This window comes from Tachysurus vachellii, chromosome 9 (genome assembly GCF_030014155.1).
Source record: "Tachysurus vachellii isolate PV-2020 chromosome 9, HZAU_Pvac_v1, whole genome shotgun sequence".
Classification (NCBI taxonomy): Eukaryota; Metazoa; Chordata; class Actinopteri; order Siluriformes; family Bagridae; genus Tachysurus; species Tachysurus vachellii.
Genome location: NC_083468.1, coordinates 27,746,672 through 27,773,653, shown reverse-complemented (window position 1 = coordinate 27,773,653; position 26,982 = coordinate 27,746,672). Strand labels below are relative to the sequence as shown.

General features: G+C 42.3%; 1 protein-coding gene across 12 annotated transcripts in view; it reads right to left on the bottom strand.

The window, feature by feature from the left end:
- Nucleotides 1-26,982, bottom strand: part of LOC132851511 (uncharacterized) — a 224,438-nt gene that overhangs the window by 61,122 nt on the left and 136,334 nt on the right. For all 12 annotated transcript variants that reach the window (XM_060878439.1, XM_060878444.1, XM_060878447.1 and 9 more), the window contains 13 exons: nucleotides 26,583-26,756; nucleotides 13,494-13,661; nucleotides 13,105-13,278; nucleotides 12,751-12,924; nucleotides 9,551-9,724; nucleotides 8,996-9,166; nucleotides 8,154-8,324; nucleotides 7,808-7,981; nucleotides 5,055-5,231; nucleotides 4,594-4,767; nucleotides 735-908; nucleotides 380-553; nucleotides 80-250 (listed from right to left, as the gene is read on the bottom strand). In XM_060878439.1, coding sequence (XP_060734422.1) covers nucleotides 80-250; nucleotides 380-553; nucleotides 735-908; nucleotides 4,594-4,767; nucleotides 5,055-5,231; nucleotides 7,808-7,981; nucleotides 8,154-8,324; nucleotides 8,996-9,166; nucleotides 9,551-9,724; nucleotides 12,751-12,924; nucleotides 13,105-13,278; nucleotides 13,494-13,661; nucleotides 26,583-26,756 — 2,250 coding nt within the window. The remainder of the gene's footprint in view (nucleotides 1-79; nucleotides 251-379; nucleotides 554-734; nucleotides 909-4,593; nucleotides 4,768-5,054; nucleotides 5,232-7,807; nucleotides 7,982-8,153; nucleotides 8,325-8,995; nucleotides 9,167-9,550; nucleotides 9,725-12,750; nucleotides 12,925-13,104; nucleotides 13,279-13,493; nucleotides 13,662-26,582; nucleotides 26,757-26,982) is intronic.

Below are 26,982 nucleotides of genomic sequence, written 5' to 3'. Positions count from 1 at the left end.
TTCAGAACTTTATAAATCTGATCAGGTGAAGGGTTTTCCCAGAACATAACATAAAAAAGACATAACCAAAAAAACTCACCTCAAAATCATTTTAGAGTTTGGATTCCCTAGAAAATAACTAAAAATGTTCCATCCTGACACACTGTAGTTCCCTCTGAGATCCAGCTCTTTCAGAGGTGATGAGGAGTTTGATTCCAGAGCTTTAGCCAGATCACCACATTGTGTTTGTGTGAGATTACAGTTATTTATTCTGAAAGAAAATATTAATAAAGGACATTTCACAGTGAGACAGTGGCATGACATTCAATTAAACAATTTAGATGAAACATTTATTTTTCTTCTATTGTAAATTCAGAACCTATTATAGCAAACAATTTACTTTAGATTCTCCAGACTGCAGTTTGAGGTCTTCAGTAGATCACAGAGCTGCTTCACTCCGGTGTCTCCAATTGTATTGTCACTCAGGTCCAGCTCCTTGAGGTGTGAGGGGTTTGTTCTCAGAGCTGATACAACAGCAGTACAGTCATCTTCAGTGAGACTGCATTTATACAACCTACAGAGAGAGAGAGAGAGCATGACTTTGAACATGACCCTGGTCCAAATTGCTGGACTGTTAGAGCAACAAAGAGGAATCAAGTCCATAATAAGGTTAATGTTAATTTGGCATAAAATATTGTGTATTTCACGTCTCTATTATTGTTTGGATTATAAATGAAGTGTGTATTAGACGTTACCTCAGAGTCTCCAGTTTACAGTGTTTCTTCTTCAGGTCCTCAGAGAGCAGCTTCACTCCTGAATCCTGAATCCTGTTGTTACTCAGATTCAGCTCCTTCAGGGTGGAGTGTTCTGATCTGAGAGCTGTGAGCAGAGCTAAACATCCTTTCTCTGTCAGATTACACTCACTGAGTCTGAAAACACAATAAATCACAGGGTTTTTCTTTAACACTTCTGTATGCAGAGGAGCGTCTTTTCTCCTCAAACTACTCATTACTACTGAAAAAGACTGAAAACTATATGAATGATTGATCATCTAAAGACAAACCATTCAACATTAACATCACCAACTGAAGTTCCCTTTCGAGGGAACTCGACACTGCGTCAGGGCTGACGCTATGGGAACGCTTCTGTGAGGAAGTTGTACCTGAAGCTCTGTGTGCACACACGCTAATTTAATGGCTAGGGAAAGACACGTGACGAAGTGATTACGTGCCAGTTAGTTCATATAAGGGAATCTGCATCACATTACTCCAGCTTCTTTGTCTTCAGGAAGCACTCTGTGTATGTGTGCAAGTGTTTTCCTGTCTGTCTAGTGCAGAGAGACAAAATTTGTTGCAATCCGAGTATTTTAAGAGTGCATCCATGCATGGAGTGCATCCATGTTGTCCGTTCTAAGCAAGACGACCGCTTTCTGACTTCAGGTCACACTCACGCAGGCGGCTGCCGTTTTTTCCCAGACCGCCGAGGTGTCGAGGTCTTGGAGAAATCCATTTTCGGCACGTATTTTTTCTCCTGCCATGTCTGACTATTCGGCCATTATAGGGCTTGAAAGCCATAGGTATGGGGCGATGCCTGGGTTTGAAGAGACCCTTATGGGCTATCTCTCACCTGCCCTTCCATCCAAGCCGTGTAGGACTACTTCAGCCCTTGTGGGTAAGGCCTACACGGCAGCAGGCCAAGCAGGTGCGGCCCTGCACACCATGGCAGTTTTGCAGGCCTACCAGGCTGACCTGCTGACAGAGCTCGACGGTGGCCAGGGGTTGGGACCTCAGGTGGTATCTGAGCTCCGCCGAGCCACTGAATTTGCGTTCCATGCCACAAAGCAGATGGCCCACTCCATAGGCCATGCAATGGCTGTGCTGGTTGCCACGGAGAGGCACCTGTGGCTCAATTTAACTGATAGTAAAGATAAGGATAGGTCCCTTCACCTGAACGCCCCGGTGTCACCTCAGGGCTTGGTCGGCGACACAGTGAGTACTGTCGTCAACAGGCACCAGGAGGTAAATCACCAGTCGGCGACGTTCAGAGAGTTTCTCCCTCGCCGTTGCGAGCAGCCTGGGCCATCTTCCAGCCGCACCCAACCCCCTCCTAGCTCACTCAGGGCAGTAAAGAGGGTTAGTGTGGCTGCCCGTGCCCCCCGTCTAAGACTAGGAAGGCTGGTCGGCGTACCAGGGCCCAGACCCAATGCCCGAGGGCTGGGGTTCCTAGGAGCGTCCTATTTAGGAAGGCTACTGCCTGCCCCACCACCTCCGGCGTTTCAGGGAGCAGTGGGGCCTGTGCCTGCTCCTCTTCTTTGCACGGATCTCCCTGGGTTAGCACCTGCCAGTGCGCTGTTTCAGGGCATCCGGGAGGTCTACGTGAGGTTGACACCACTATCAGACAACCAGGCAGCGTGGAAACTTTTGTCCTGGGTACTGTAGAAAAAGGCTACAGGATCCAGTTCTCCTCCCGTCCTCCGTGTTTTCAGGGTGTTTTGCCCACGATCATTGGCAGGCACCAGGCGGTGTTCCTCCAAGAGGAACTTCTCTTGCTCCTGAGGAAAGGGGCCATAGAGCATGTTCCCCTCCCAGAGCGGGACTCCAGCTTTTACAGCCAATATTTCGTTGTTTCTCAAGAAGGACGGAGGGCTACATCCAATTTTGGACCTGCGGGCTCTGAACTGTACTCTGAAGACTTACAGGTTCAAGATGTGGTAGCCTAGTGGTTAAGGTGTTGGGCTACCAATCAGAAGGTTGTGAGTTCAATTCCTGTGTCCACCAAGCTGCCACTGCTGGGCCCCTGAGCACAGCCCTTAACCCTCAATTGCTCAGTTGTATAAAAATGAGATAAAATTGTAAGTCGCTCTGGATAAGGGAATCTGCTAAATGCTGTAAATGTAATGTAAAATGTAAAAGTTGCTCACGCTCAAGGTTATCATTTCCCAGATCAGGTCCAAAGACTGGTTTGTGACGATCGACCTCAAGGACGCTTATTTTCACATAGGCATTCTGCCAGAGCACAGGTAGTTCCTAAGGTTCGCTTTTGGGGGCGAAGTGTACCAGTATTGTGTTCTTCCTTTTGGCATAGCCCTTTCACCATGCACATTTACAAAGTACATGGATGCTGCCCTGCCACCGTTGTGTCTCCATGTACTGAATTACCTGGACGACTGGCTCATTCTGGCCCAGTCGAAGGCTATGGCAGCCAGTCATCGAGATGCTGTGCTTGCCCATATGAGGTCTCTAGGCCTCAGTTTGAACCCAGAAAAGCCTGTGTTTTCTCCTTCTCAGAGAACCACCTTTCTGGGGGTAGTTTGGGACTCCACCACGATGCGTGCACATCTGTCCCCCGCTCGAGTGGCTTCCATCTTGTCAGCTGTGAAAGCTATTTGGCTAGGCCGAGGCCTCTCTGTTGCCTAGGCACAGGGGGTGCTCGGCCGCATGTCGGCAGCAGGAAACGTTACGAAGCCCACGGCGCATAACCCTTATAACCCTGTGGTCCTGGAGGGGCTGCTGGAAGCCCCCTTTGAGCCCATGGAGTCAGCCTCTTAGAAGTTTCTGACCCTGAAGTTGGCTCTGCTCCTAGCTTTGGGCTCTCTCAAAAGAGTGGGGGATTTACAGGCCTTGTTGATTGCCCCCGCCTGCCTAGAATTTTTCCCTGGCATGTGCAAGGCTATTCTGCACCTTAGGGCAGGATATGTCCCTAAGGTGCCCAGGATGGCAGGCTGTCCAGTCATCCAGTAAGGCCTACTGTCCCCCACCCCATGAGTTGGTAAAACAGGAGAGGCTGCATTTGTTTTGCCCAGTAAGAGCGTCGAGGACTTAGCTCGTGGCGTAACTCCTCCGCCCTTTTTGTCTGTTTTGGTGGTCGGAATAGAGGTAATCCGGTTTCCAAACAGCGCCTGGCACACTGGGTAGTGGAGGCCATTACTCAGGCCTATGAGGTGCACAGTCTTGCCTCTCCTCTCAGATCAGGGCTCACTCCACAAGGGTTATTGCCTTGTCCAGTGCCTTTGCCAGGGGTGTTCCGCTTGAAGATATTTGTGCTGCGGCAAGTTGGTCCTCTCCGCACACCTTTATCAGGTTCTATAACCTGGACTTGGACCCCACTCCAGGGTCCCAGGTCCTGCAGGGCTATTGATGGTCTGTTTCCAGTCTGCTCGTGCTCTCTCACGGCCTCTGGCACAGTCATCGACCGGTGCGTGGTGGCGTTGGTATTGGCGTTCCCATAGTGTCAGTCCTGACACAGCGCTGAGTTCCCTCAAAAGGGAACTACACCAGGATACATACGTCACGTCACTTAACCCGTTTCCCTGACAAGGGAACAAGACTCTGTGTCGCTGGCCACGCTCTGGGCATCCTCTCGCGCTTCCTTCAGACAAATAGAAGCTGGAGTAATGTGACGTAGATGCCCTTATATGGACTGAAAGGCATGTCACGTGTCCTTCCCTAGCCCTAAAATTGCCGTGTGTGCACACAGAGCTTCAGACACAACTTCCTCACAGAAGCATTCCCACAGCGTCAGCCTTGAAGCAGCATCTCATTCCATTCTCAGGAAACCGGTTTACATACGTGACCTGGTGTAGTTTACAGATTAATATAGAATTTAATTCCTTACTGAAGTCTTTCAGGTCTGCAGTGTGGATCCTTCAGTAAAACAGAGAGCTGCTCTACTTCTGAGTCTCCTTTTATTTTCCCACTCAGATTCAGATCCGTCTGCAGTATCGGGTTTATACCCAGAACTTTAGTCAGATGATCAGAAGCTTTCTGTGCTTCAGGACTTTTCAACACCCTGTAGAGAGAAAGAACAGAGAAACACTAACACTAATTATATTTACAGCAATGTGGTGCTAGTTCTCAGTAATTGTTTGGTCCATGGTGGAAAACTAGTTTTAAACATTAGCAATATTACTTCAGCATAATCTTTTACTTTAAATTTGTTTCTTTATTACAAAAAAATGTTAAAATAAAGTGTGACCAAAAATATCACAGCGTGCTACACAGTGGTTCAAACAATGAAACTTTACTAATAACTCAGAATTAATGCTGTATTTTACATGTACTGGTGAAAACGCTCACCTCAGTGTCTTCAGTTTACATTTTTTATCATTCATCAAATCCCTAAGCTCCTTTATTCCTGATGCTCCAGGGTCGTTCCCTCTGAGGTCCAGCTCTATCAGGAGTGATGAGTGGTTTGACTTCAGAGCTTTAACCACATCAGTGTATCCTTTCTCTGTTATATTACAGTCTGAAAGTCTGGAGAAGGAGCAAAAAGTCACCATCATCATGCTAATTATCTTATTACCTTGTTTGTGAGAATGTTCTTTATTTACCCCATGTGGTACATGAACTCATTTGTAAATTATGTAAAACTGACAAGACCTGTAACAGTAATTACATTATTGATGCCCCCTCATTGGAACTAAACCGCACACTGTGGATAACGGATGTCTTTCACATGAAATCACTCAAACCAGCCAGTGCAGCAGCTCATTATCACTGTCAGAAGACCTTGACAATGACAAGCCAGTCCTGGTCCATCTCAAGCAATTTGTAAAGAAACAACAGCATATCTGGTGAGTGTTATAGTATACAGTACCCACTGAACCTTTTCACATTTTGACACGTTACAACCACAAACAAAAATGTAAACCTAATTTGTAGGTTTGCGCTTTACCGCTAGGGGTACTGGCATTAGTGTTGTGTTGTTTTTTTTTGGTGTGTGCTGTGTGGGAATTAATAATCGAAACATGGCTTAGTTTGATTTACAGTCATTTATTAAATATCCCACCATAGAACAGCTAAATAAGTGCAGGAAGGATGACTTATTTGCGATTGCGGCACATTATAAAATCTCTATTGACAGACAAGCTTGTAAAGAAGAAATTAAGCATGTAGTAATAGAAGGGTTGACTGAGTTAAATGTTTTGTTACTAACTGGGGACGCTGTTGATGAGGAGACTGATAACGAGGAACGCGCTATAGCTAAGCCCAGCTTACCACTCTCTGAACCGTCCTCTCCCGTCTCAACTGGGTCTAGAGAAGGTGCGCGACTGAAGGTGCGCGACCTACCCCCGTTACAATTAGAAGCCCAATTGCGGCAGGCTGAGTTTGAGATGCGATTAGAAATACGCAGGATGGAGCTAGAGGTCGAGAAACAAATAAAGTTACGGCAGCTCGAGCTGGAAGCGATGAAGATTGAAAAAGCTAGAAAAACAGACTAACACAAAGTGGCACATAATTGTGAAGTGGAAGGAAAATGATAAATGGTGTCCAATTTTTTTTTTTTTTTACAAAGAAATATCTGAAAAGTGTGGTGTGCATTTGTATTTAGCCCCACTGAGTCAATACTTTGTAGAACAACCTTTCGCTGCAATTACAGCTGCAAGTCTTTTGGGGTTTGTCTCTACCAGCTTTGCACATCTATAGAGTGAAATTTTTGCCCATTCTTCTTTGCAAAATAGCTCAAGCTCAGTCAGATTGGATGGCGAGCGTCTGTGAAGTCTCGCCACAGATTCCCAATTGGATTTAGGTCTGGACTTTGACTGGGCCGTTCTAACACATGAATGTGCCTTGATCTAAACCACTCCATTGTAGCTCTGGCTGTATGTTTAGGGTCATTGTCTTGCTGGAAGGTGAACCTCCGCCCCGGTCTCAGGTCTTTTGCAGACTCTAACAGGTTTTCATCTAAGATTACCCTGTATTTGGCTCCATCCATCTTCCAATCAACTCTGACCTGCTTCCCTGTCCCTGCTGAAAAAAAGCATCCCAACAACATGATGCTGCCACCATTATGTTTCACGGTGGGGTTCAAGGTGTGTTCAGGGTGATGTGCAGTTTTAGGTTTCCGCCACACATAACATTTTGAGTTTTGGCAAAAAAGTTCAATTTTGGTCTCGTCTGACCAGCGCACCTTCTACCACATGCTTGCTGTGTCCACCACAGCTTATCGCTTTCTTTCAACAATGGCTTTCTTCTTGCCACTATTCCATAAAGACCAGATTTGTGGAGTTCACGACTAATAGTTTTTCTGTGGACAGATTCTCCCACCTGAGCTGTGGATCTCTGCAGCTCCTCCAGAGTTACCATGGGCTTCTCCTGTCAGTTTAGGTGGACGGCCATGTCTTGGTAGGCTTGCAGTTGTGCCATACTCTTTCCATTTCCGGGTGATGGATTGTACATCATGCTCCGTGAGATGTTCAAGGCTTGGGATATTAATTTATAACCTAACCCTGCTTTAAACTTCTCCACAACTTTATCCCTGACCTGTCTGGTGTGTTCTTTGGTCTTCATGATGCTGTTTGTTCACTAATATTCTCTAACACACTTCTGAGGGCTTCACAGAACAGCTGTATTTATACTGAGAATAAATCACACACAGGTGACTCTATTTACTAATTAGATGACTTCTGAAGGCAGTTGGGTTCACTGGATTTTAGTTAGGGGTATCAGAGTAAAGGGAGCTGAATACAAATGCACACCACACTTTTCAGATATTTATTTGTAAAACATTTGGACACCATTTATAATTTTCATTCCACTTCACAATTATATACCACTTTCGTTTGGTCTATTTCATAAAAACCCAATAAAATAATTTTTTCTTTGGGGTTGTAATGTGTCAAAATGTCTTTAGTACCCCAATGGCACTGGCTCTGGTAACACATGTTCTTTGTTAATATGTTCATTATTAGATTCTGTGTTTTGGGGAAATTTACCCCTGAATGAGTTTCTGACTTATTTATTCCTACATCATATATATACACTTATAGAGAAGTAAAAATATCATTTATTATATATCATATAGTAAATTGTACTATTAAATGTCTTACACAAGCTTCTGTAGTTTACAGGATGACTTCTTTAGTAGAGTAGAGATCTGAATCGCTCCTGAGTTCCCCAGTGTGTTCTCACTCAGGTCCAGTTCTGTCAGTTGCGAAGGGTTTGAAGTAAGAGCTGATATCAGATCAGTAAAGCCTCTGTCTGTAACACTGCTCTTATTCAGCCTGCAGTCAGAGAACACAGCTGAGAAAATGTCTTTAACAACCCACAAGATCAACCATCAAGAATGATTCCAAGGTATAGAAACAATAGAGTGATCATGTGTACAGTGGAATATCTTTATAGATTTAATGTGAACACAAATAAAAACACCAGGTGAGGAATCAGACCACACACCTGAGTTTCTCAGTCCTACACTGTGGATCCTTCAGTAGAACAGAGAGCTGCTTCACTTCAGAGTCTCCTGATTTTTTCCCACTCAGATCCAGTTCTCTCTGCAGTAAGGGGTTTGTACCCAGAACTTTAGTCAGATAATCACAGACCTCTTTCTCTTCAGGACTCAAAATTCTGAGGAGAGAAAACACCTTTCATGATGATACTGATAACAGACCTCTGGATGTTTGTCCCCACAAGATGCTGATGTTAAATGATGTGAACCAGCACAGACAATTATTCTGATGCCTCAGCATTAATAATGGAATAAATGGAATGTAAATGTAACAATATGGAAATGACTTTATTTAGCTAACTTTCTAGTTTTGCAGCTCAGAACCTATTAAATGCTTTTCTGAGCTGTGTATTTTTTATCCATGGTTCATCTCTGTCTCTTGTTAAACTGTTTTCTGAAGGGTTTTTCTATTTTATTTGCAGGGATCAGATTCAGAAAGTTCCGACTACCAGCTCTCATCATGGGTTTAGTTTATGCTAAATTACTAAGTTTACAAAACTTTAACAAATTGGCAAAGATGAGGATGTCTCTGCTATCAGTAAGTCTACTTTGTGTTCTTACTAATTGTTATACCAGAAAAATCCTTAAAATAACATTTATACATGAAGAAAGCTACTGAGGAAAAACTGCTGGTTATGATGATACCATAATGAGAATCTTGGACCGAAGAAAAACATGCAAACTTAACACCTTCACCACTTATTGGTGGAAGCATAAGGAATAAAATATATTACGCTGTCAAATATATCGTGTTCTAAAAAAAATACATTAATGTAAATCAGAAACTCACCTCAAAATCAACTTAGAGTTTGGATTCCCTAGAAAATAACTAAAAATGTTCCAATCTGACACACTGTTGTTCCATCTGAGCTCCAGCTCTTTCAGAGGTGATGAGGAGTTTGATTCCAGAGCTTTAGCCAGATCACCACATTGTGTTTGTGTGAGATTACAGTTATTTATTCTGAAAGAAAATATTAATAAAGGACATTTCACAGTGAGACAGTGACATGACAGTGACAGAGCATCACTGAAGGCTTTGTAATTAATAATAATCTCAGTACAGGCCAGTAGACAACAGTTAGAACCATTATTTAAGAGAAGCACAGGTCACATTTCACAGGAGATTCATGTAATTAGATTAATTAATCTACAGGTGTTACCTGTTTATAATTAAAGGATTTAGATGAACTATTTTTTACTTTCTTATTAAAAATAGTAACTAATTTCAGATAATCAATTTTAATTCAAAATGTCTTTTCTTCTATTGTAAATTTAGAACCTGTTATAGAAAGTTCATTTCATCCCTCATTCCTTTTTTGCTCAATAAAGACTAAAAATAATTTACTTCAGTTTCTCCAGACTGCAGTTTGAGGTCTTCAGTAGATCACAGAGCTGCTTCACTCCTGTGTCTCCAATTGTATTGTCACTCAGGTCCAGCTCCTTGAGGTGTGAGGGGTTTGTTCTCAGAGCTGATACAACAGCAGTACAGTCATCTTCAGTGAGACTGCATTTATACAACCTACAGAGAGAGAGAGAGAGAGAGAGAGAGAGAGAGAGAGAGAGACTAAGCAGGTAACTTTGTCTAATTACAGTATAATTTTTCTGTATTTAATTTACTTTAATCTACTTAAAATTTGTGAAGTTTCCTTATCAGGCTCCTGTTCTGGGGTCTCATTTATAAAGCGTGCGTACGCACAAAACGGGGCTGGAAACGTACGTACGCCAGTTTTCGCGCAAAGGTTGTGATCTATAAAAAACAAACTTGACGGGAAAATGTGCGCACCTTTAAGCAAACTTTGAGACGTGCGTACACACATTCTGGAGACAAAGGGAATTGGCGACACAGATGGTGAGGTCGTGAACTGAAGTTAGATTGTAGAAAATACATGTGAGAAGAACGATTATAAGAATTAATGACATTTAATTTTCACTCCATTTCTTACGTTATTTCCACATTATCATGAAGATTAAATCCAACAGTGTTATTTGTGCCGATTGTTTTAGGCGATATACATCTAGTAAAATCCAAACGTAATTCAAAATGTATTAAAAATAAAATAATAATAATAATAATCAGCGCTACTCCGTCCAGGGTGTATCCTGCCTTGATGCCCAATGACGCCTGAGGATAGGCACAGGCTCCCCGTGACCCGAGTAGTTTGGATAAGTGGTAGAAGATGAATGAATGAATGAATGAATGAATAATCAGCGCTGCCTTACAGTCACATTGTCCACAACGGGAGCGCAGGAGGAGACGGTGCGACTACATGTGATACAGAATAGCATGAAATACCCTTTTATTAGAGAACTGCAGAACACAGTGTAAAAACGAAATATTTTCCTTAATGTACATATATCATAAAATGTCAAAGTCTGCAAATACAGTCATGAAGCACAATCATCACTCATCATCGCTACTCATCATCGGTCCTAACTATTACGGTGTTCATTACGAAACCGTCATGAAGAAGTATGTGTTCACTATAACATTTTCATCTTAAATTTTCGCCCACAAATTAATTGTGATTTTGTCAAGGTGATAACAATCAGTCTAACTGCTAGAAACATATAAATCCTCCGGTGACCCGGGAATGTAATGCTTTATGATGGCACTGCTGGAGGATTACGCCAATGGCAGAATAAGGAGAGAACGAGTTTTCAGGGACCATGATGATATCCTGGCCCATTATGATGACTGGCTAATAAGCCGGTTTAGATTCCCTAGAGCTGTGATCTTAGATCTATGTGCTGAATTGGGTCCAGTATTAGAGAGGGCAACACGCTGGAACCATGCCATCCCAGTCCAAATACAAGTCATCACCACTCTGGGGTTCTTGGCAACCGGCTGTTTCCAGCGGGAATTGGCAGACAGGTAAATTATTTATATAAAAAAAACTATAAATAATCCTCAACTTTGTGTCTAAGTCCTTTTTCTATCATCTCAAATCATTTCAAATCTATCATCTCACCCTATAGGTCTGGTATATCACAGCCGTCCCTGAGTGCCATAATATCTGTCGTTTTGAATGGTATACTTAATATGGGTAGTCGATACATCAGGTTCCCCTACACTGTGTGAGAACAGGCCGAAATTAAAATGCAATTTGCAGCAATGTCTGGTTTCGCAAATGTAATCGGCGCAATTGACTGCGCTCATGTTGCTATAAGTTCACATCTGAAAATGAATTTGCTTATGTTAATAGAAAGCATGTGCATTCTATTAATGTGCAAATCATATGTGACTCCAACATGACCCTCACAAACATTGTGGCACGCTGGCCTGGTTGAACACATGATTCCTTTATCTTGACACATAGCAGTGTAGGGAACAGACTAAATGCACGCGCAGTACGTGATGGCTGGCTTCTTGGTGAGTTTAACAATATTAAAAAGTAGAAACTGTAACAATTTTGTTTTTAATATAATTATAACAATGTTGCTTTTAATATAATTATAACCTGCAGGCGACAGTGGCTACCCCTGAGACGCTGGCTCCTCACCCCATTTTCAAACACGCAGAGGAAACTCATTATAACGAGGTCCACTCTCGTGCCTGCGCAGTGATTTGCATTGACTATTTATGGTTAAAAATGGGCGTGTACAGGGCGGGATTTGAGGCTGGTTCACGTACGCACATCTGTGGGTGATCTGTACGCACGGTTTTATAAATCGGAATTTTTTTGGCATACGCCATTTTTGGCTTTTGGGCATACGTAAACTTTTAGTAGGGATCCTACGCACAGATTTATAAATGAGACCCCTGTTCTTCTGTATCTGTCTCTACTCTGCAAACACAACATTAACAGTGGCAGATGTTGCTTTACTGTTAATTCTCAAGGATTTGCGAACCTACATTGACATCATCGGCATCCAAATGTGGCAAATCCTGATTTAAAATGATTTTAAAAATGGCGCTAATGACATTCTCTTTTGTCTTGGTGGTCACGGTAGCCCCGCCCCTGACGCAAGCGGTTCTCAAGTCTAGACCAGCAATGTTTTGGCGATACTTAAGAACCCCTTTTCCTGGTTCAGAGCCGGTGCTTTGGGTGTTGAAAAAAAAAGTACTGATTTACTGACTTACAGTAGGCTCTGAACCAGCACTCAAACTGCCTTGGTAAAAAAGGGGCATTTATACCTCACTGTGTCTTTAAGAATTCTTGCTGGTGATATCTGTAATTCCTTCTGTAGTATGTAATCATCTCACAGGTCCATACTGTACATTAATCTGTTACTGTAAACTTCATTTACCTGTAGGATTTTATTATCTGTAGATTAACTGCCAGGTTCTGTCCAGTGTTTATAAGATTACACATAACAGACGGATTTCTGTTACTTTTAATAATAATTCAAGTTCATATTCAAAGATTAATCCAGCTGGTGGTTGTAGGCTATTAAATAGAGTTTGTATAAATGGCATTAAAATACATATATCTGGTCATTACAAACTGTAACATGACATATTTCACCAGAACATCTTCTAAAAGTCTTCTTAAAGATCTCTGCTCTTTCTGACATTATAGATTTTATTTTAAATGATGCCTTTACCCCAGTTTCAGCAGTTTGAGTTGTTGATTCTTCAGCACATCACAGAGCTCCTTCATTCCTGATCCTCCCAGTTTATTCCCACTCAGCTCCAGCTCTCTCAGGTGTGAGGGGTTTAAACCCAGAGCTGATACCAGAGCAGCACAACCTTCATTTGTCATCCTGCAGTTATTTACTCTGGATACAGAGACAACAAGGAAGACAAGACTTCTGTTTAAATGTAGTTTTATATTGTTTAATGTATAATATACAGTTTAAAAGTAGACTAAAATATTTCATTAATGACATTATATACAGTTATTACATTCCAAAAGGAATACACTAGTGTTTAAGTATAAATAAGTGATCAATACTAACTTGAGTCTCTCTGGTCTGCAGTGTGAATCCTCCAGAAGAGCAGAGAGCTGCTTCACCTGCGAGTCTCCAGATATTTTCTCACTCACATTGAGTTCTCTCTGCAGTAAGGGGTTCACACCCAGAACTCTAGAAAGAAAATCACAAACTTCCTGTGCAGCAGAACTTTTCAATAACCTAAAGAGAGAGAAAGAAAGATTTTATACAAGAGGAAAACATAAGAAACTATTAGAAATATAGCCACAGTTTCTAAAATTGTCTTAAGTTAAAGTTTAGTGCTAGAGAAGAAGACGTCTAATATGACCATCAGATATAACATATGGAACATATTTAACAAGTAGTCCTGATATGTATATTATAAATTTTTCTCTTAATGATGTAATAAAATAAACCTCAGTGTGTTCAGTTTACAGTCTGGATCCTGTAGTAAATCAGTGAGCAGCTTCACTCCTGATGCTCCAGGGCCGTTCCCTCTGAGATCCAGCTCTATCAGGTGAGATGATTTCAGAGCTTCAGACAGAACAGTGTATCCTTCCTCTCTGATATTATTGTCCATTAACCTGAAAAAACAAAATTAATTAGAATTTTATTTCAGAATATTACAAATATTGTGCAAAATAAATACCTTCAGTTTTAGACATTAAGATGTGTGACTGTCACGGTCAGCGCACCACACACAGCGCCTGAACACTAGCGCAGAGAAGCGTCTCCGGAGTATTACAGTAACTCTCTTCCGGACTACACTCCCCAGCATCCATCACCCACACTGATTACACCACCACCTGTTCCTCATTACCTCTCTCTACTTAAGCTGCACTTGAACTCCACACTGGTGCGAAGTCTCGATTTGTTCCGACAGTCATTCTTAGCGTTTCTGTATTTCTGATATTCCGATTTCGACTCTGTTTCTGATTATTGACCTTTCTGATTGTTTGCTGCCTGCCCCGACCTCCTGCCTGTTTATCGTTGCCATTTTCTGTCTGCCCTCTGATATCCGTGTTTAGCTGCTCTCACTCTGCTTGTCTGACTTCGTGTGTGATTTCATTAAAAACTCTGCAAATAGATCCTCAGCCTTATGACGCCTCATTACAGAAGACATCGCCACCGGAAGATCCAGCAGTTATCATCCAGCTCGCAACCCATCTCACGGGTCAAGCGCAGCAGCTCGCCGGTCATCACCAGCAGCTGACGTGCTCACCACATCGCGGCAGCATTGCAGAGCTTGCAAGGAGCCACCGGAGCACCGAGCCCTCAGCCGCCGGCGATGGCTCCCCCAGCCACCACGTACACCACTCCTGCAGCCACCAGCCCCAGACTAGCCTTCCCAGAGAAGTTTAACGGGGATCCCGGACAGTGCAGGGGCTTCCTCATGCAATGCTCTCTCTTCGTGGTGCAGCAACCAGCTTTGTACCCGACCGAGGCTAGCCGCGTCGCCTTCATATGCTCGCTACTCACCAACAAGGTGCTGGACTGGGCCTCCGCAGTGTGGAGAAAAAACACCTTCCCCACATTTGAGAATTTCATTGCGCAGTTTCGCACGGTCTTCGACCACTCCGCTACAGGAGAGAGCGCGGAGTGCTTATTGGCCATCTGACAGGGCAATCGTACCGCTGCCGAATACATGCTGGCCTTTAGCACTCTCGCTGTGGAGACAGGCTGGGAGGAACGACCCCTGAGACTACTATACCGCAAGGGCTTGAATCCGGATCTACAAGCCAAACTCGCCTGCCGAGATGAGGGGAGGAGCCTAGCCGAGTTTGTGGATCTCTCCATCCAACTTGACAACTTGATGCGCTCCCGTCAAGCCCCCGCGTGCGCTGCCGCATGCACTGCGTGCCCCAAGAACCCCAAACCTATGCAAATTGACTTCATGCACCTCACACCCGAAGAGCGAGTGCACCGCGTCCGCCAACGGCTCTGCCTCTACTGCGGGGAAACCCCGGACACAGACTATCTACCTGCCCAACCATACCACCTAACAGGCGAATAACCAGCCCGGCCTCCGTTGCAGGAACAACCCACCTGGTCCAAAACCAGTTCTGGTGGCAATCGCTGGCCTTGGACACATGCGAGTTCATCCGAAGCTGCTCGGTGTGCCACACCTCTAAAGCCTCTCATCAATGCCTCTCATCAATGTGTGCTTTAACTCTCTTCATTTGAATATATTGTCTTCTGGTAAAGTAGGTTCCTGACTTTTGTGTACTATCTAATTAATTCACTTTGTTCTAGAGTAGTGTGATTTGAATTGTTATATTCTATACCATTGTTGATTTTATAGTGTTGGTCTTTGTTGTTCTCTCAGCTGATTAATCAGGAGTAGTTTCAGTCTACCTTAAGGTGTGAATTGTGGGCAGGGCTTACCTATTTAAATTGAAGGTTCTCCGCTACAGACACTAGCGTGGTTTGTAAGTATCTCTCTCTCTCATTGTAACATTAGTGTCTAGTACTGTTTTGATATATTCTACCATACCTTAACTCTCACTCTGACTGCAAATATGTGCCTTAAACCCATCTCTGTACTCAATTCCTACTCTCGCAGAAGCTCTCGTCCACAGAGCAGAGGTCACAATCCCAGTAACCTCATCTACCCTCCTCTGTTGTGTAAGTCTCAAACAGTGGTGGTAGGTGGGCTCTGGAATTGCCAGTCTGCTGTGAAAAAAGCTGATTTTATCTCTGCTTTAACTTCCCATTACTCCTTTGATTTTCTTGCGCTAACAGAGACCTGGATATCCCCACAGAACACTGCTACACCAGCTGCTTTATCCTCTGCCTATGCTTTCTCTCACTCACCACGAGAAACAGGCAGGGGTGGTGGTACAGGTGTATTGCTGTCAAAGAAATGGTGCTTTACACCTCTCCTCTTGTCACATTTAACCATCTCCTCTTTTGAATTCCATGCCATTTCAGTTACCTCTCCAATCAACCTTGTTATCATTGTTGTTTACCACCCTCCTGGTCCCCTAGGTGACTTCTTGGAAGAAATGGACACACTGCTTAGTGTTTTCCCTTCCGATAGCTCCCCTCTGATGCTGCTTGGTGACTTCAACCTCTCCTCTGACAAGCTACATTCTTCTTCCCTCCTGTCTCTTCTCGAATCATTCACCCTCACACTCAACAGCTACATCCCCACACACAAAGGAGGCAATGTCCTGGACCTGGTTTTCACCCGTTCTTCTCCAGCTACTGCTCAACGCCCCGGCTCCACCTTCTTCATCCTCCCTGACTGCAGAAGACTTTGCTTCTTTCTAACAGGAGAAGATTGAGGAAATCTGCCGGACCTTCGCTTCAGCCCCGACTGCACTTACATCTCAGAGTATGGATTCCCCTACACCTTTGTTGTCGCATTTCTCAACTGTAGCAGCAGAAGAGATTTTACAGCTCATCCAGTCTTGCAATCCTACCACCTGCCCATATGCTCCACTCCCTTCCACTATGCTCCAGACCATCTCGCAAGACCTTCTGCCCTTCATTTCCACTATCGTCAATAGATCCATAGCATCTGGTCAGGTACCAACTACTTTCAAGAGAGCAATGGTTATTCCCATCCTAAAGAAACCTGCTCTGGATCCATCAGACATCAGTAACTATAGACCGGTATCACTTCTCTCATTTCTTTCAAAAATTCTCGAACGCATTGTCTATAATCAACTGTCTGTCTATCTCTCACAGAACAACCTCCAAGACCCCAACCAGTCTGGCTTTAAAGCAGCTCATTCCACAGAGACAGCCCTTTTGGATGTCTCTGAGAAACTACATGCTGCTAGATCAGCCAAACTGTCATCCGTCCTTATCCTCCTTGACCTTTCAGCAGCATTTGATACAGTCAACCACAAGACTCTCTTGTCCACCCTCAGGAGTCTTGGGATTTGCGGATCAGCTTGGGAATGGTTCGCTTCCTACCTGGAAGGACGCTCATATCAGGTAACATGGAGGGGAGTGACATCTGCTCCATGCAGACCCTCCACTGGTGTCCCACAGGGCTCAGTGCTTGGTCCTCTTCTTTTCTCCCTGTATACTCACTCTCTTGGTGAAGTTATTTCCTCACATGGGTTCTGTTACCACTGCTATGCTGATGATACACAACTTATCTTCTCTTTCCCACCCTCAGATAACACAGCTTCTGACCGGATCTCAGCATGTCTGGCAGAAATTTCATCATGGATGACTGCTCATCAGTTAAAGCTCAATCCTAGCAAAACTGAACTGCTGTTCATCCCAGGTGATTCATCCCCAGGTCATGATCTTGCTATATCCTTGCACAACGATCTGATCTCCCCTTCAGCCACAGCTCGCAACCTTGGGGTAACCATGGACAATCAACTGTCTTTTTCCTCTCATGTTGCTAATGTGACTCGCTCATGTCGATTTCTGCTCTACAACATTAGAAGGATTCGGCCATTTCTGTCCACACAGGCAGCTCAGGAACTTGTTCAGTCTCTTGTCATTTCTAGACTGGATTACTGCAATGCACTGCTGGCAGGTCTACCTATGAACGCAATCCGTCCTCTGCAAATGATCCAAAATGCAGCCGCACGGCTTGTTTTCAACCTGCCAAAGTTCTCGCATACCACCCCGCTGCTGCGATCCCTCCACTGGCTTCCGGTAGCTGCACACAGCAGATTCAAAACACTGATGCTGGCCTACAAAGTCAAAAATGGACCAGCTCCCTCTTACCTCAAAGACCTCATCACTCCTCGCACTGCACCCCGCACCCTCCGATCTACCAGCACTGCTCGACTGGTTCCACCATCTCTCAGGGTAAGAGGCAAGTATACTACAAGACTCTTCTCTGTACTGGCACCAAGGTGGTGGAATGAACTTCCCCTAGAGGTCCGGACAGCTGAGTCACTGGCTATTTTCAAGCGGCGGTTGAAGACCTACTTATTCAGGAAACACTTCAACTAGCACTTCTTTCCTTATCTTTTGCATTTTTTTAAAAAATAAATAAATAAATAAATAAATAACCTTTGACACTTTTTCATTGTAACTCTGAACAAATGTTTTAAACTCATGGTATCTTAAGTATGTAACTTAGTGATCCAGCATTAATGTATTCAATGTTAGAGATTTAAGCACTTATGTACGTCGCTCTGGATAAGGGCGTCTGCCAAATGCTGTAAATGTAAATGCCCCGTGGGCTTGTTACAGCCTCTGCCCGTTCCACAACGACCCTGGTCTCACATTGCACTAGACTTCATCACCGACCTGCCCTGATCTAATAACCATATGGTCATTCTAACCATCAGCGACCGATTCTCAAAGGCCTGTCGCCTGATCCCCCTAACCAAGCTCCCCACGGCCTTCGAGACGGCAGAAACACTGTGCAATTGTGTTTTCCGCTCCTATGATCTGCCCGAAGACATGGGGTCTGGACGGCTTTCTTCAAGCGGCTGAACATCAACATCAGCCTCACCTCAGGGTACCATCCACAGTCCAACGGGCAGACGGAGCAGACGTTTGTATTGCCAACACAACCAAACCGAATGGAGCAAATACCTGATGTGGGCAGAGTATGCCCATAACTCCCTAATCAAACCCACCACCGGCCTAACTCCCTTTCAATGCGTCCTGGGCTACCAACCTCTCTTATTCCCGTGGTCCGACACGCCCACCGACCTGCCGGCCGTCGACAATTGGTTTCGCCGGAGTAAGGAGACCTGGGGCACGGCCCATCAACAACTGCCGAGGGCCATCCGGAGACAGAAGACCCAGGCTGACAAGCACCGCAGGGAACATCCCGAGTATCAACCCGGCCAGTGGGTTTGGCTGTCGACCCGTGACATCCGTCTCAGCCTGCCCAGCCGAAAACTACAGCCACTGCTAATCAACGGCGAGGAGGCGAACTACTACACTCCAGATGCCGGGGGGTCGCCTGGAGTACCTGATCGATTGGGAGGGATACGGTCCAGAAAAACACCGTGGGTGAAAGCGGGGGACATCCTGGACCCCTCGCTCTCCACCGACTTCCATCAGCAGCATCCTGACAAGCTGGCTTCCCGTTCTCGAGGACGACCCCGGCGTCGCAAGTGCCCTCGCGTTGGGAGCCGCTCGCGGGGGAGGCTCTGTCACAGTCAGCACACCGCACACAACGCCTGAACACCAGTGCAGAGAAGCGTCTCCGGAGTATTAACTCTCTTCCGGACTACACTCCCCAGCATCCATCACCCACACTGATTACACTGTTCCTCATTACCTCTCTCTACTTAAGCTGCACTTGAACTCCACACCGGTGCGAAGTCTCGATTTGTTCCGACAGTCATTCTGAGTGTTTCTGTATTTCTGATCTTCCGATTTCGACTCTGTTTCTGATTATTGACCTTTCTGATTGTTTGCTGCTTGCCCCGACCTTCTGCCTGTTTATCGTTGCCGTTTTCTGTCTGCCCTCTGATATCCGTGTTTGCCGGCTCTGACTAAGCTTGTCTGACTAATCTGTGATTTAATTAAAAACGCTGCAAATGGATCCTCAGCCTTATGACGCCTCCTTACAGTGACATTGTACACAAATCTATTTTTATTAATTTATTAACTCGAGTGTCACAGAATGAAGCCTGTATAAATTAATTTGTTGTACAGATGTGGCCTTTTAAAAAGCCCGCCTCGGAGATAAGAATGCCGCGCAGACTCCCGGCAATTTGCGAGACTCTAACAAAGGGGGGTCAAATTGTTCAGCGCAGGAAATACAAAACCTGTAGAGGGCAGTCGTGTTTCATGTAGGCTGACGAGTCGACAATATGTGTTATTTTCTTTTGCCGGTTACATAAACAGTCACATCTGCGACTATCTCCTCTGTCACGGCTGGCTTTGTGGTACCGCTCGATGCAACTTTGGATTTCCTCAGGCGACGTGCGGTGTGTTACGGAAAAAATGCTTCTGTTGGTTTGTTGATTTTAAACATCATTGTTGATGGGGTTGTTAGCGATAGTTTATCAGTATTGCAGCAAATTGTTTTGTATTTCCAAATCGCTTTTAAATCTGAATAAAGAGTGTTATTTGGTGTAATTAGTGTTTGTTTTTTATATATTATGGTGTAGTAGAGGATATGGCAAACAGCTCATCCTGAATGAAATCCCTCATTCCATATCTAAAGCATTTTGAGCGCAATATAAATGTATCATATTGTTATTCTTATTATATATGAATTATAAGATAATTTATTTAATTTAATTAAGCTACATTTAAACAAAAAAATTTGTTAAATGTTTTTTATAATTTTTTTGTTTAAATGTAGCTAAAATAAATTGATTGCGACCACTTACCTTAAATAAATTTAGTAAATTGAATGAATAATTTTTTTCAGTGTGTGTTGTAAGATCTGTAAAGTGTTATCAGTCAATAAATATCTCTTTTAGTTTTCTATATCGTGTTTAAGTCATTATTTATATATTTTATAAAATACAATGTTCTCTAAATACAATATGTGATGCTGAGGTATTTTGTAATATTTTTATTAAAAATAAGCTCCAGTTCATGTTCTCTAAACAATAAACACTGTTTAACACATGACTTTTAGTCTGATTATTTGCACTGAGCATATCGCAATATAGAGGTTGTTCATATGTAGTTATGTACTAATTTAGCATTTTTGTCTGATTATTTGCCATTGAGGCATATCACAATAGAGATATTAGCAACCTGCGCGGCGCAGATGGATTGACACATGAGATCAATGTAACGCGAGAGTGATAAGCTTTTGAATGGCTCTCGCGGAACTTTGATGTCATAGATTGATTTGTCTGCGCAGTGCTGCATGCAGTCAAATACATGTAAACAATACGCCTGTTTCATTACGTTCAGGCCGAATACAGATGCCCCTACACCAGGGGCGGTTCTAGACCTTTTTTAGGGTGGCTTCAGCCCCCCTGTGTGTGATCTCAGCCGCCCTAAAACTATAAGGATAATTTTTACTTTCATAAATAAACAATAAATATTGCGTTAAAATGCAGGACGTGTCGTTCGATGGGAAAGAAAATGATATCAGTTTGATCCAAGAGCGATTTTTTTACTTTGCGTTGTAATCTTTCAAATGTGCGTCTTCAGCTGTCTGCTTTATTTGAACGGAGAAGCACAGGTACGTGCAGCGTGCACGCGCAGTCAGAGCTGGAGGCGTTTAGCTATAACGTTAATCGGCGGAAAGACACAAAGACGGCAACCAAAAGCAGTGAAATTTCACTATTCTTATTACCAGAGTTGTCATATAATATATAATATAAAACTCTTCTTTTAAATTCTCTCTGAGGGCTAAAACCCCCTAAAGATGAAATCCTAGAACCGCCCCTGCCCTACACTCGTAACATATTCATTTATTAAAAAAAAAAAAAAAAAAACGGCATCACCCTCATGTCCATGTGTACACGTAAAATAAAATATGAATTATTAAAAAAATAATTATGCATTATTTATAAAAAGTAAAATATGCATTATTTATGTCTCCCCACAGTCTTTATTTTAGCTGCTTCATAACATTTAGCCTTGATAGATCACTGACACAACCCCCAATACAGGGATTCAAAAGAAAACCGGTTTTTCCTGTTTTCACCATGTTGTGGGGTGATTGCAGTTACTGTTTAACACTAGATTTACTGACTTTTTTATTTTCTGATGCAGGTCCCAAGGTGTGATTACCCCCTGTTGAGATTTTCACAGTTATTCCCCATCACCCATGAGGCCTGGAACATTTGCATTTGTTCACTCAGAGTAGCTCAGATCCAAGGCAGGCCAAACCTCTGTCTGTGACATAGAAACCTTCAGAAATGCCTGCCGTCTATACAAAATAGTTGGTTTTATTTATGACTATATGAATATATATGAATATGAATTTATGAATAGTTGGTATTATTTATTCAATGACATGAATAAAATGAAAACTTGCTAACACTTCAGTCTCCAATGTATGTTTGTACACAAATGTCATAAACTGAGTGAAGTCCATGGTCCATGGCTTTTGACATGTTCGTACACATTCATTCATTCATTCATTTTCTACCGCTTATCCGAACTACCTCGGGTCACGGGGAGCCTGTGCCTATCTCAGGCGTCATTGGGCATCAAGGCAGGATACACCCTGGACAGAGTGCCAACCCATCGCAGGGCACACACACACACTCTCATTCACTCACGCAATCACACACTAGGGACAATTTTCCAGAGATGCCAATCAACCTACCATGCATGTCTTTGGACCGGGGGAGGAAACCGGAGTACCTGGAGGAAACCCCCGAGGCACGGGGAGAACATGCAAATTCCACACACACAAGGTGGAGGCGGGAATCGAACCCCGACCCTGGAGGTGTGAGGCGAACGTGCTAACCACTAAGCCACTGTGCCCCCCATGTTCGTACACATACAGAATAAAATTATGTCATTTCATTTTCATTGGCCATCACTGAATTATAACACCAAAAGTGAATTTTGAGATGGAACAAGAACCCAACATGCCTCCACGGAAGATGCACCGTGGTACTGGGAAGCCCTGTCTGAGCCAGACGGCAAAAGACAGCACTGTGTGGGAAGAGGAGGACATTGGAATGCCCAGTGCAGTAGCAAATCGCTTGAGCTTCACTGCGCAAGCTGGACCCACAGAGTCTTTGTGTGTGACATGGAAACCTTCAGAAATGTCTGCCGTATTCATACAAAAGAAACACATTCACAATATATGGATACACAAGTCTGTTTTATTTTAAATAGAACTTTCACATTTCAAATTTGTTGAAGCGTGTCCAGATGTCAGAGATCGCAGCAAATTTGTCTGTGTGTGTGTGTATAGCATCATTTCATATTTTGCCTTCTGCTAGGCAAAGGCATATCAAAAGTGTGAAATATTTACAAGTGTAGCTTTTTTTTTCTGGAGGCCTAATGAAATGCAATGCCCAATTTGTGTGTGTGTGTGTGTGTGTGTGTGTGTGTGTGTGCGTGCTTGCACGTGTGCATGTGTGTGTGAAATGTTTACAAATGTATAGCTTTTGTTCTGTCTTGAGGCCAACTGAAATGCAATGCCCAATGCTTTGAACAGTGTTTGACTGTGTGTGTGCGCGTGTGTGTGCATTTTATGTGTGCATTTTTGTGTCTGTATGTTCATTGCCAACGAAAATAGACAAAATTAATTTTACTTGCAAAGTTCATAATTTGGAACAATCCTGGTAAATTTCAGGCAAATATGTGGAAGGAAACCCAAGTTATGACACATTAAACTTTCCAGATGAGTCAAATAGACCCCAGGTCTGCACAAGTTGTCATTGTATTAGCAACTTTTCATTCTTTTTTCACACAATTTTTTATAAATAAAACAGACTATTTTGTATAGACGGCAGACATTTCTGAAGGTTTCCATGTCACACACAGAGGTTTGGCCTGCTTTGGATCTGAGCTACTCTGAGTGAACAAATGCAAATGTGCCAGGCCTCATGGGTGATGGGTGTGTTTGCACAACAAAAGCAGGAGGAGAATCGAGCCGAAGAACTGTGAAAATCTCAACGGGGGAATCACACCTTGGGACCTGCACCAGAAAATAAAAAAGTCAGTAAATCTAGTGTTAAATGCTATTTACTGCATAACTTAAACATTCATCTGAAATACCCTATAACTTATAAAAAAAAATGGGTCGATATTGCATAACTTAATTTGACATATGTTGATATAACCAACTTAAATTTACAGCAATAAGTGGAAAGTTTTACGTAATCAAAAAATGGTTAATACAAAGCACAAGCTTTTTCTTGCAGTTACTTTGTTTAAATGCTATTTACTGCATAACTTAAAGGGTATTTCAGATGAATGTTTATAACTTATAAAAAATGGGTCCAGAGCCGATCCTGACCTCCCTGGGGCCCTAAGCAAAATTCTGCTAAGGGGCCCTCCTACCTGACCCGTGAGCCATGTAAACCATTTGTCACACATTCACACTTGACAGCATCTCCTCTACTAACAAATTTTAGCATAGCACCTGTAAGGTTTATTTAACTACTATTATTCATTTTATAAGCTGCATTAGGCCCCACTTAAACTGCCTCCCTCAGATTCCTCTTTATCCATTTTCAAATATAAAATACTATTTATAATATGACTTGGCTCTTGCAATATTCAACTAGTGAATATTCAATAGTAGATATCAGCAATTACGTTTTTACTAGTGTAAAATGTAATTCCTGATATAAAAAATATGGTTACTACTAGAAATCACACTCTTAATATTTACATTTTAAGTATTGAAAACTGAATTGATATCAAAAATCCATATCATGTGAATGTATAAAAGCTAAAATGCTTGCCATACAGTATCACTGTGTTTTATAGTATGCATTAGAGCAATACTTGATCCCTGATGGTTATTATTTACTGAGGAATGTGCATTCATATAGACCTGGCATTATGCCCATTCCAATGTAAATCCATTGGTTTCCATATTGCATTAACGTTGTTGTAACCTTGAGAGACTAAAGGGGTGCTGAGCTCCTTTTCAGGGGTGCTGAAGCTAAGGTTATGATCAAAAAGCACACCGAGGCGTGTCATTTTAAATGTCTTTATTATTATTATTATTATTATTATTATTATTATTATTATTGGGCTTTTAACTTTTTATTAAATGACAAATTCCTTTCACAAGATCATTATGGACTGTCCCTAGTCTCTCACCTGATTCTGTCTTTTTTCTTGTCCGTTGCGCACTGGCAGGCCACACACACAGAGAGAGAGAGAGAGAGAGAGAGAGAGAGAGAGTGTGTGTGTAATGCTAGGAGTTCAGGAGTTAAGCCTGGTTCAGGTTAAATCCTCTGTGTGTGAGGAATGAATAAATACAGCAAAGTGAGTGTGTTTTCACACGTACTGGTGATATACAGTGATATGTAGTTTATTTTCACTCTGGTCCAAACGCCAGGGCTTCCATGTTTCCAAAAGACGCACGTGACGTCATGTTTACATGACTCCCGATTGTTAAAATGAGTATCAAATTAACGATAAACTTTACCAACAGAGACACACGTACACACTACACAGGTACGCTGTTTATTTGTCGCGCTGCTGTTTTTGTTTCATGCTCTAGCAGTTAATAAACAGAACTGCATGCGTCTTGCGGAAGAACATTGTAACCGGCGCTACTTCTCTCCGTTTATGACTATGGACGAGTCACTCAGGTCCTGTGCTACTCAACAGCGGCGGTGACCTGCTGGACTAAAATATTAATAAAAATTTTAGGGGTGCTGAGCTCCTTTTTAGCCTCGCCCATGCTACACAGTAAACATTAACACACGCTGTAAAACGAGGCAGGGGGGCGGGGCCTTGCGTAATTTGCGGGGCCCTACGCAACTTGCGTATAGGGCCGATCGGCTCTGAATGGGTCGATATTGCATAACTTAACCCTCCTGCAGACCTCGTCTGAATTCCTATACAAATTAGGAGCGCTGAGTCAACTTGACCTTGTCTGTTTTGACTGCTTATAAAAAATGAAGTGTATATATGATAGCCTTTTTTTTTCACCTTTTTTGTCTAACTTGTTTACAACATATTAACATATATTTTGCGAAAAAAATTTTAATATTTGGTATAATAAACCTCATTAATATTTGGTATAATAAACCTCAATAAAATTCCTCATTTTCTAGTAAAAAAAAAAAATTTTGAATTATTTTCACTCTAGAGGCACAAAAGTTAATGCACAATTACAGGCTGGTATATTTCAAAGCCAGGAGATGACTCATTTTGACCATTTTTAATGTCAGTAAATAATAATAATAATAATAATAATAATAATAATAATAATAATAATGACAAATTGAATAACATGGTTTAGGCTTGTTAAGTACAAATTTACAGAACATCGATCAATACAGAACACAGCAGTGTCTTAATGAAATTAAGCCAGTATTTGTGCACCTGTAAATGTACAAAACGAATGCAATACAGAAGGCAATGCAAATAAATGATTTTAGAGATATTTCTATAAATATCTCTAAAATAAATGATTAAAGTAACTTAATAAAATCTCTTAATGTCACTTATGTTATGTTACGCCTAACGTGAACTGTGATTTCCTTTATATTTTACATTGCTATTATTTGAGTAAATGTAGGCAACATATAATAATAATAAGAGTGTTTCATACGTCTTTCTAATTCTATTTTATTGTGGATGTTTTCTCACAATTCTGATGTAATGTGAAGTAAAATAAAAAATCTATTTTTTTAAATGTAAATTAATAATATAAACATATTATACAATCTTAAAAAACCTTTGAGTGCTTAAGAGAAACAGGGTTCTTATGCGCCACCTGGTGGATATTCTGTGAAGCGAAACACATTAAGGTGATTGCTAAGATAGTTTCCCCCCCCCAACAGAAGTGCGGTAAACCGCGGCAAACTGCGGCAAGAATTGCAGAATGCCGCGGAAAAGACGTTCGTTCTTAAAGGCCACATCTGTAATTAATAAAGTGATATTACAATAATTCACTGCTTTAATGAGAACTACTTCAAAAAGAAATTAGAGTGACCTACCTGAGTTTTTCTAGGATGCAGTGTGGATTCTGTAGTAGATTAGAGATCTGCTTTATTCCACTGTCTCCTACTTTATTCCCGTTCAGATCCAGCTCTAAGAGATGTGAGGGATTTTCTCCCAGAGCTGTAGCCAAAGCAGCACAGCCTTCATCTGTTACACTGCAGTTACACAGTCTGTAGAGGGACAGAAGGAGCACAGTGAACACAACTCATCTCATTTATTACATCAAAATGGATTATTCTATATTTTAATGACTTTCTTTAACAGTTCACTTATAATTACATCAATATGATGTTTACTTTGGGATATAACTTACATTTAAAGTACATTTTAATTACTTATAAATGTAACATTTTTTAATTATAACGTGTAATTATAATGTTTTTTCTCTTTATTAGA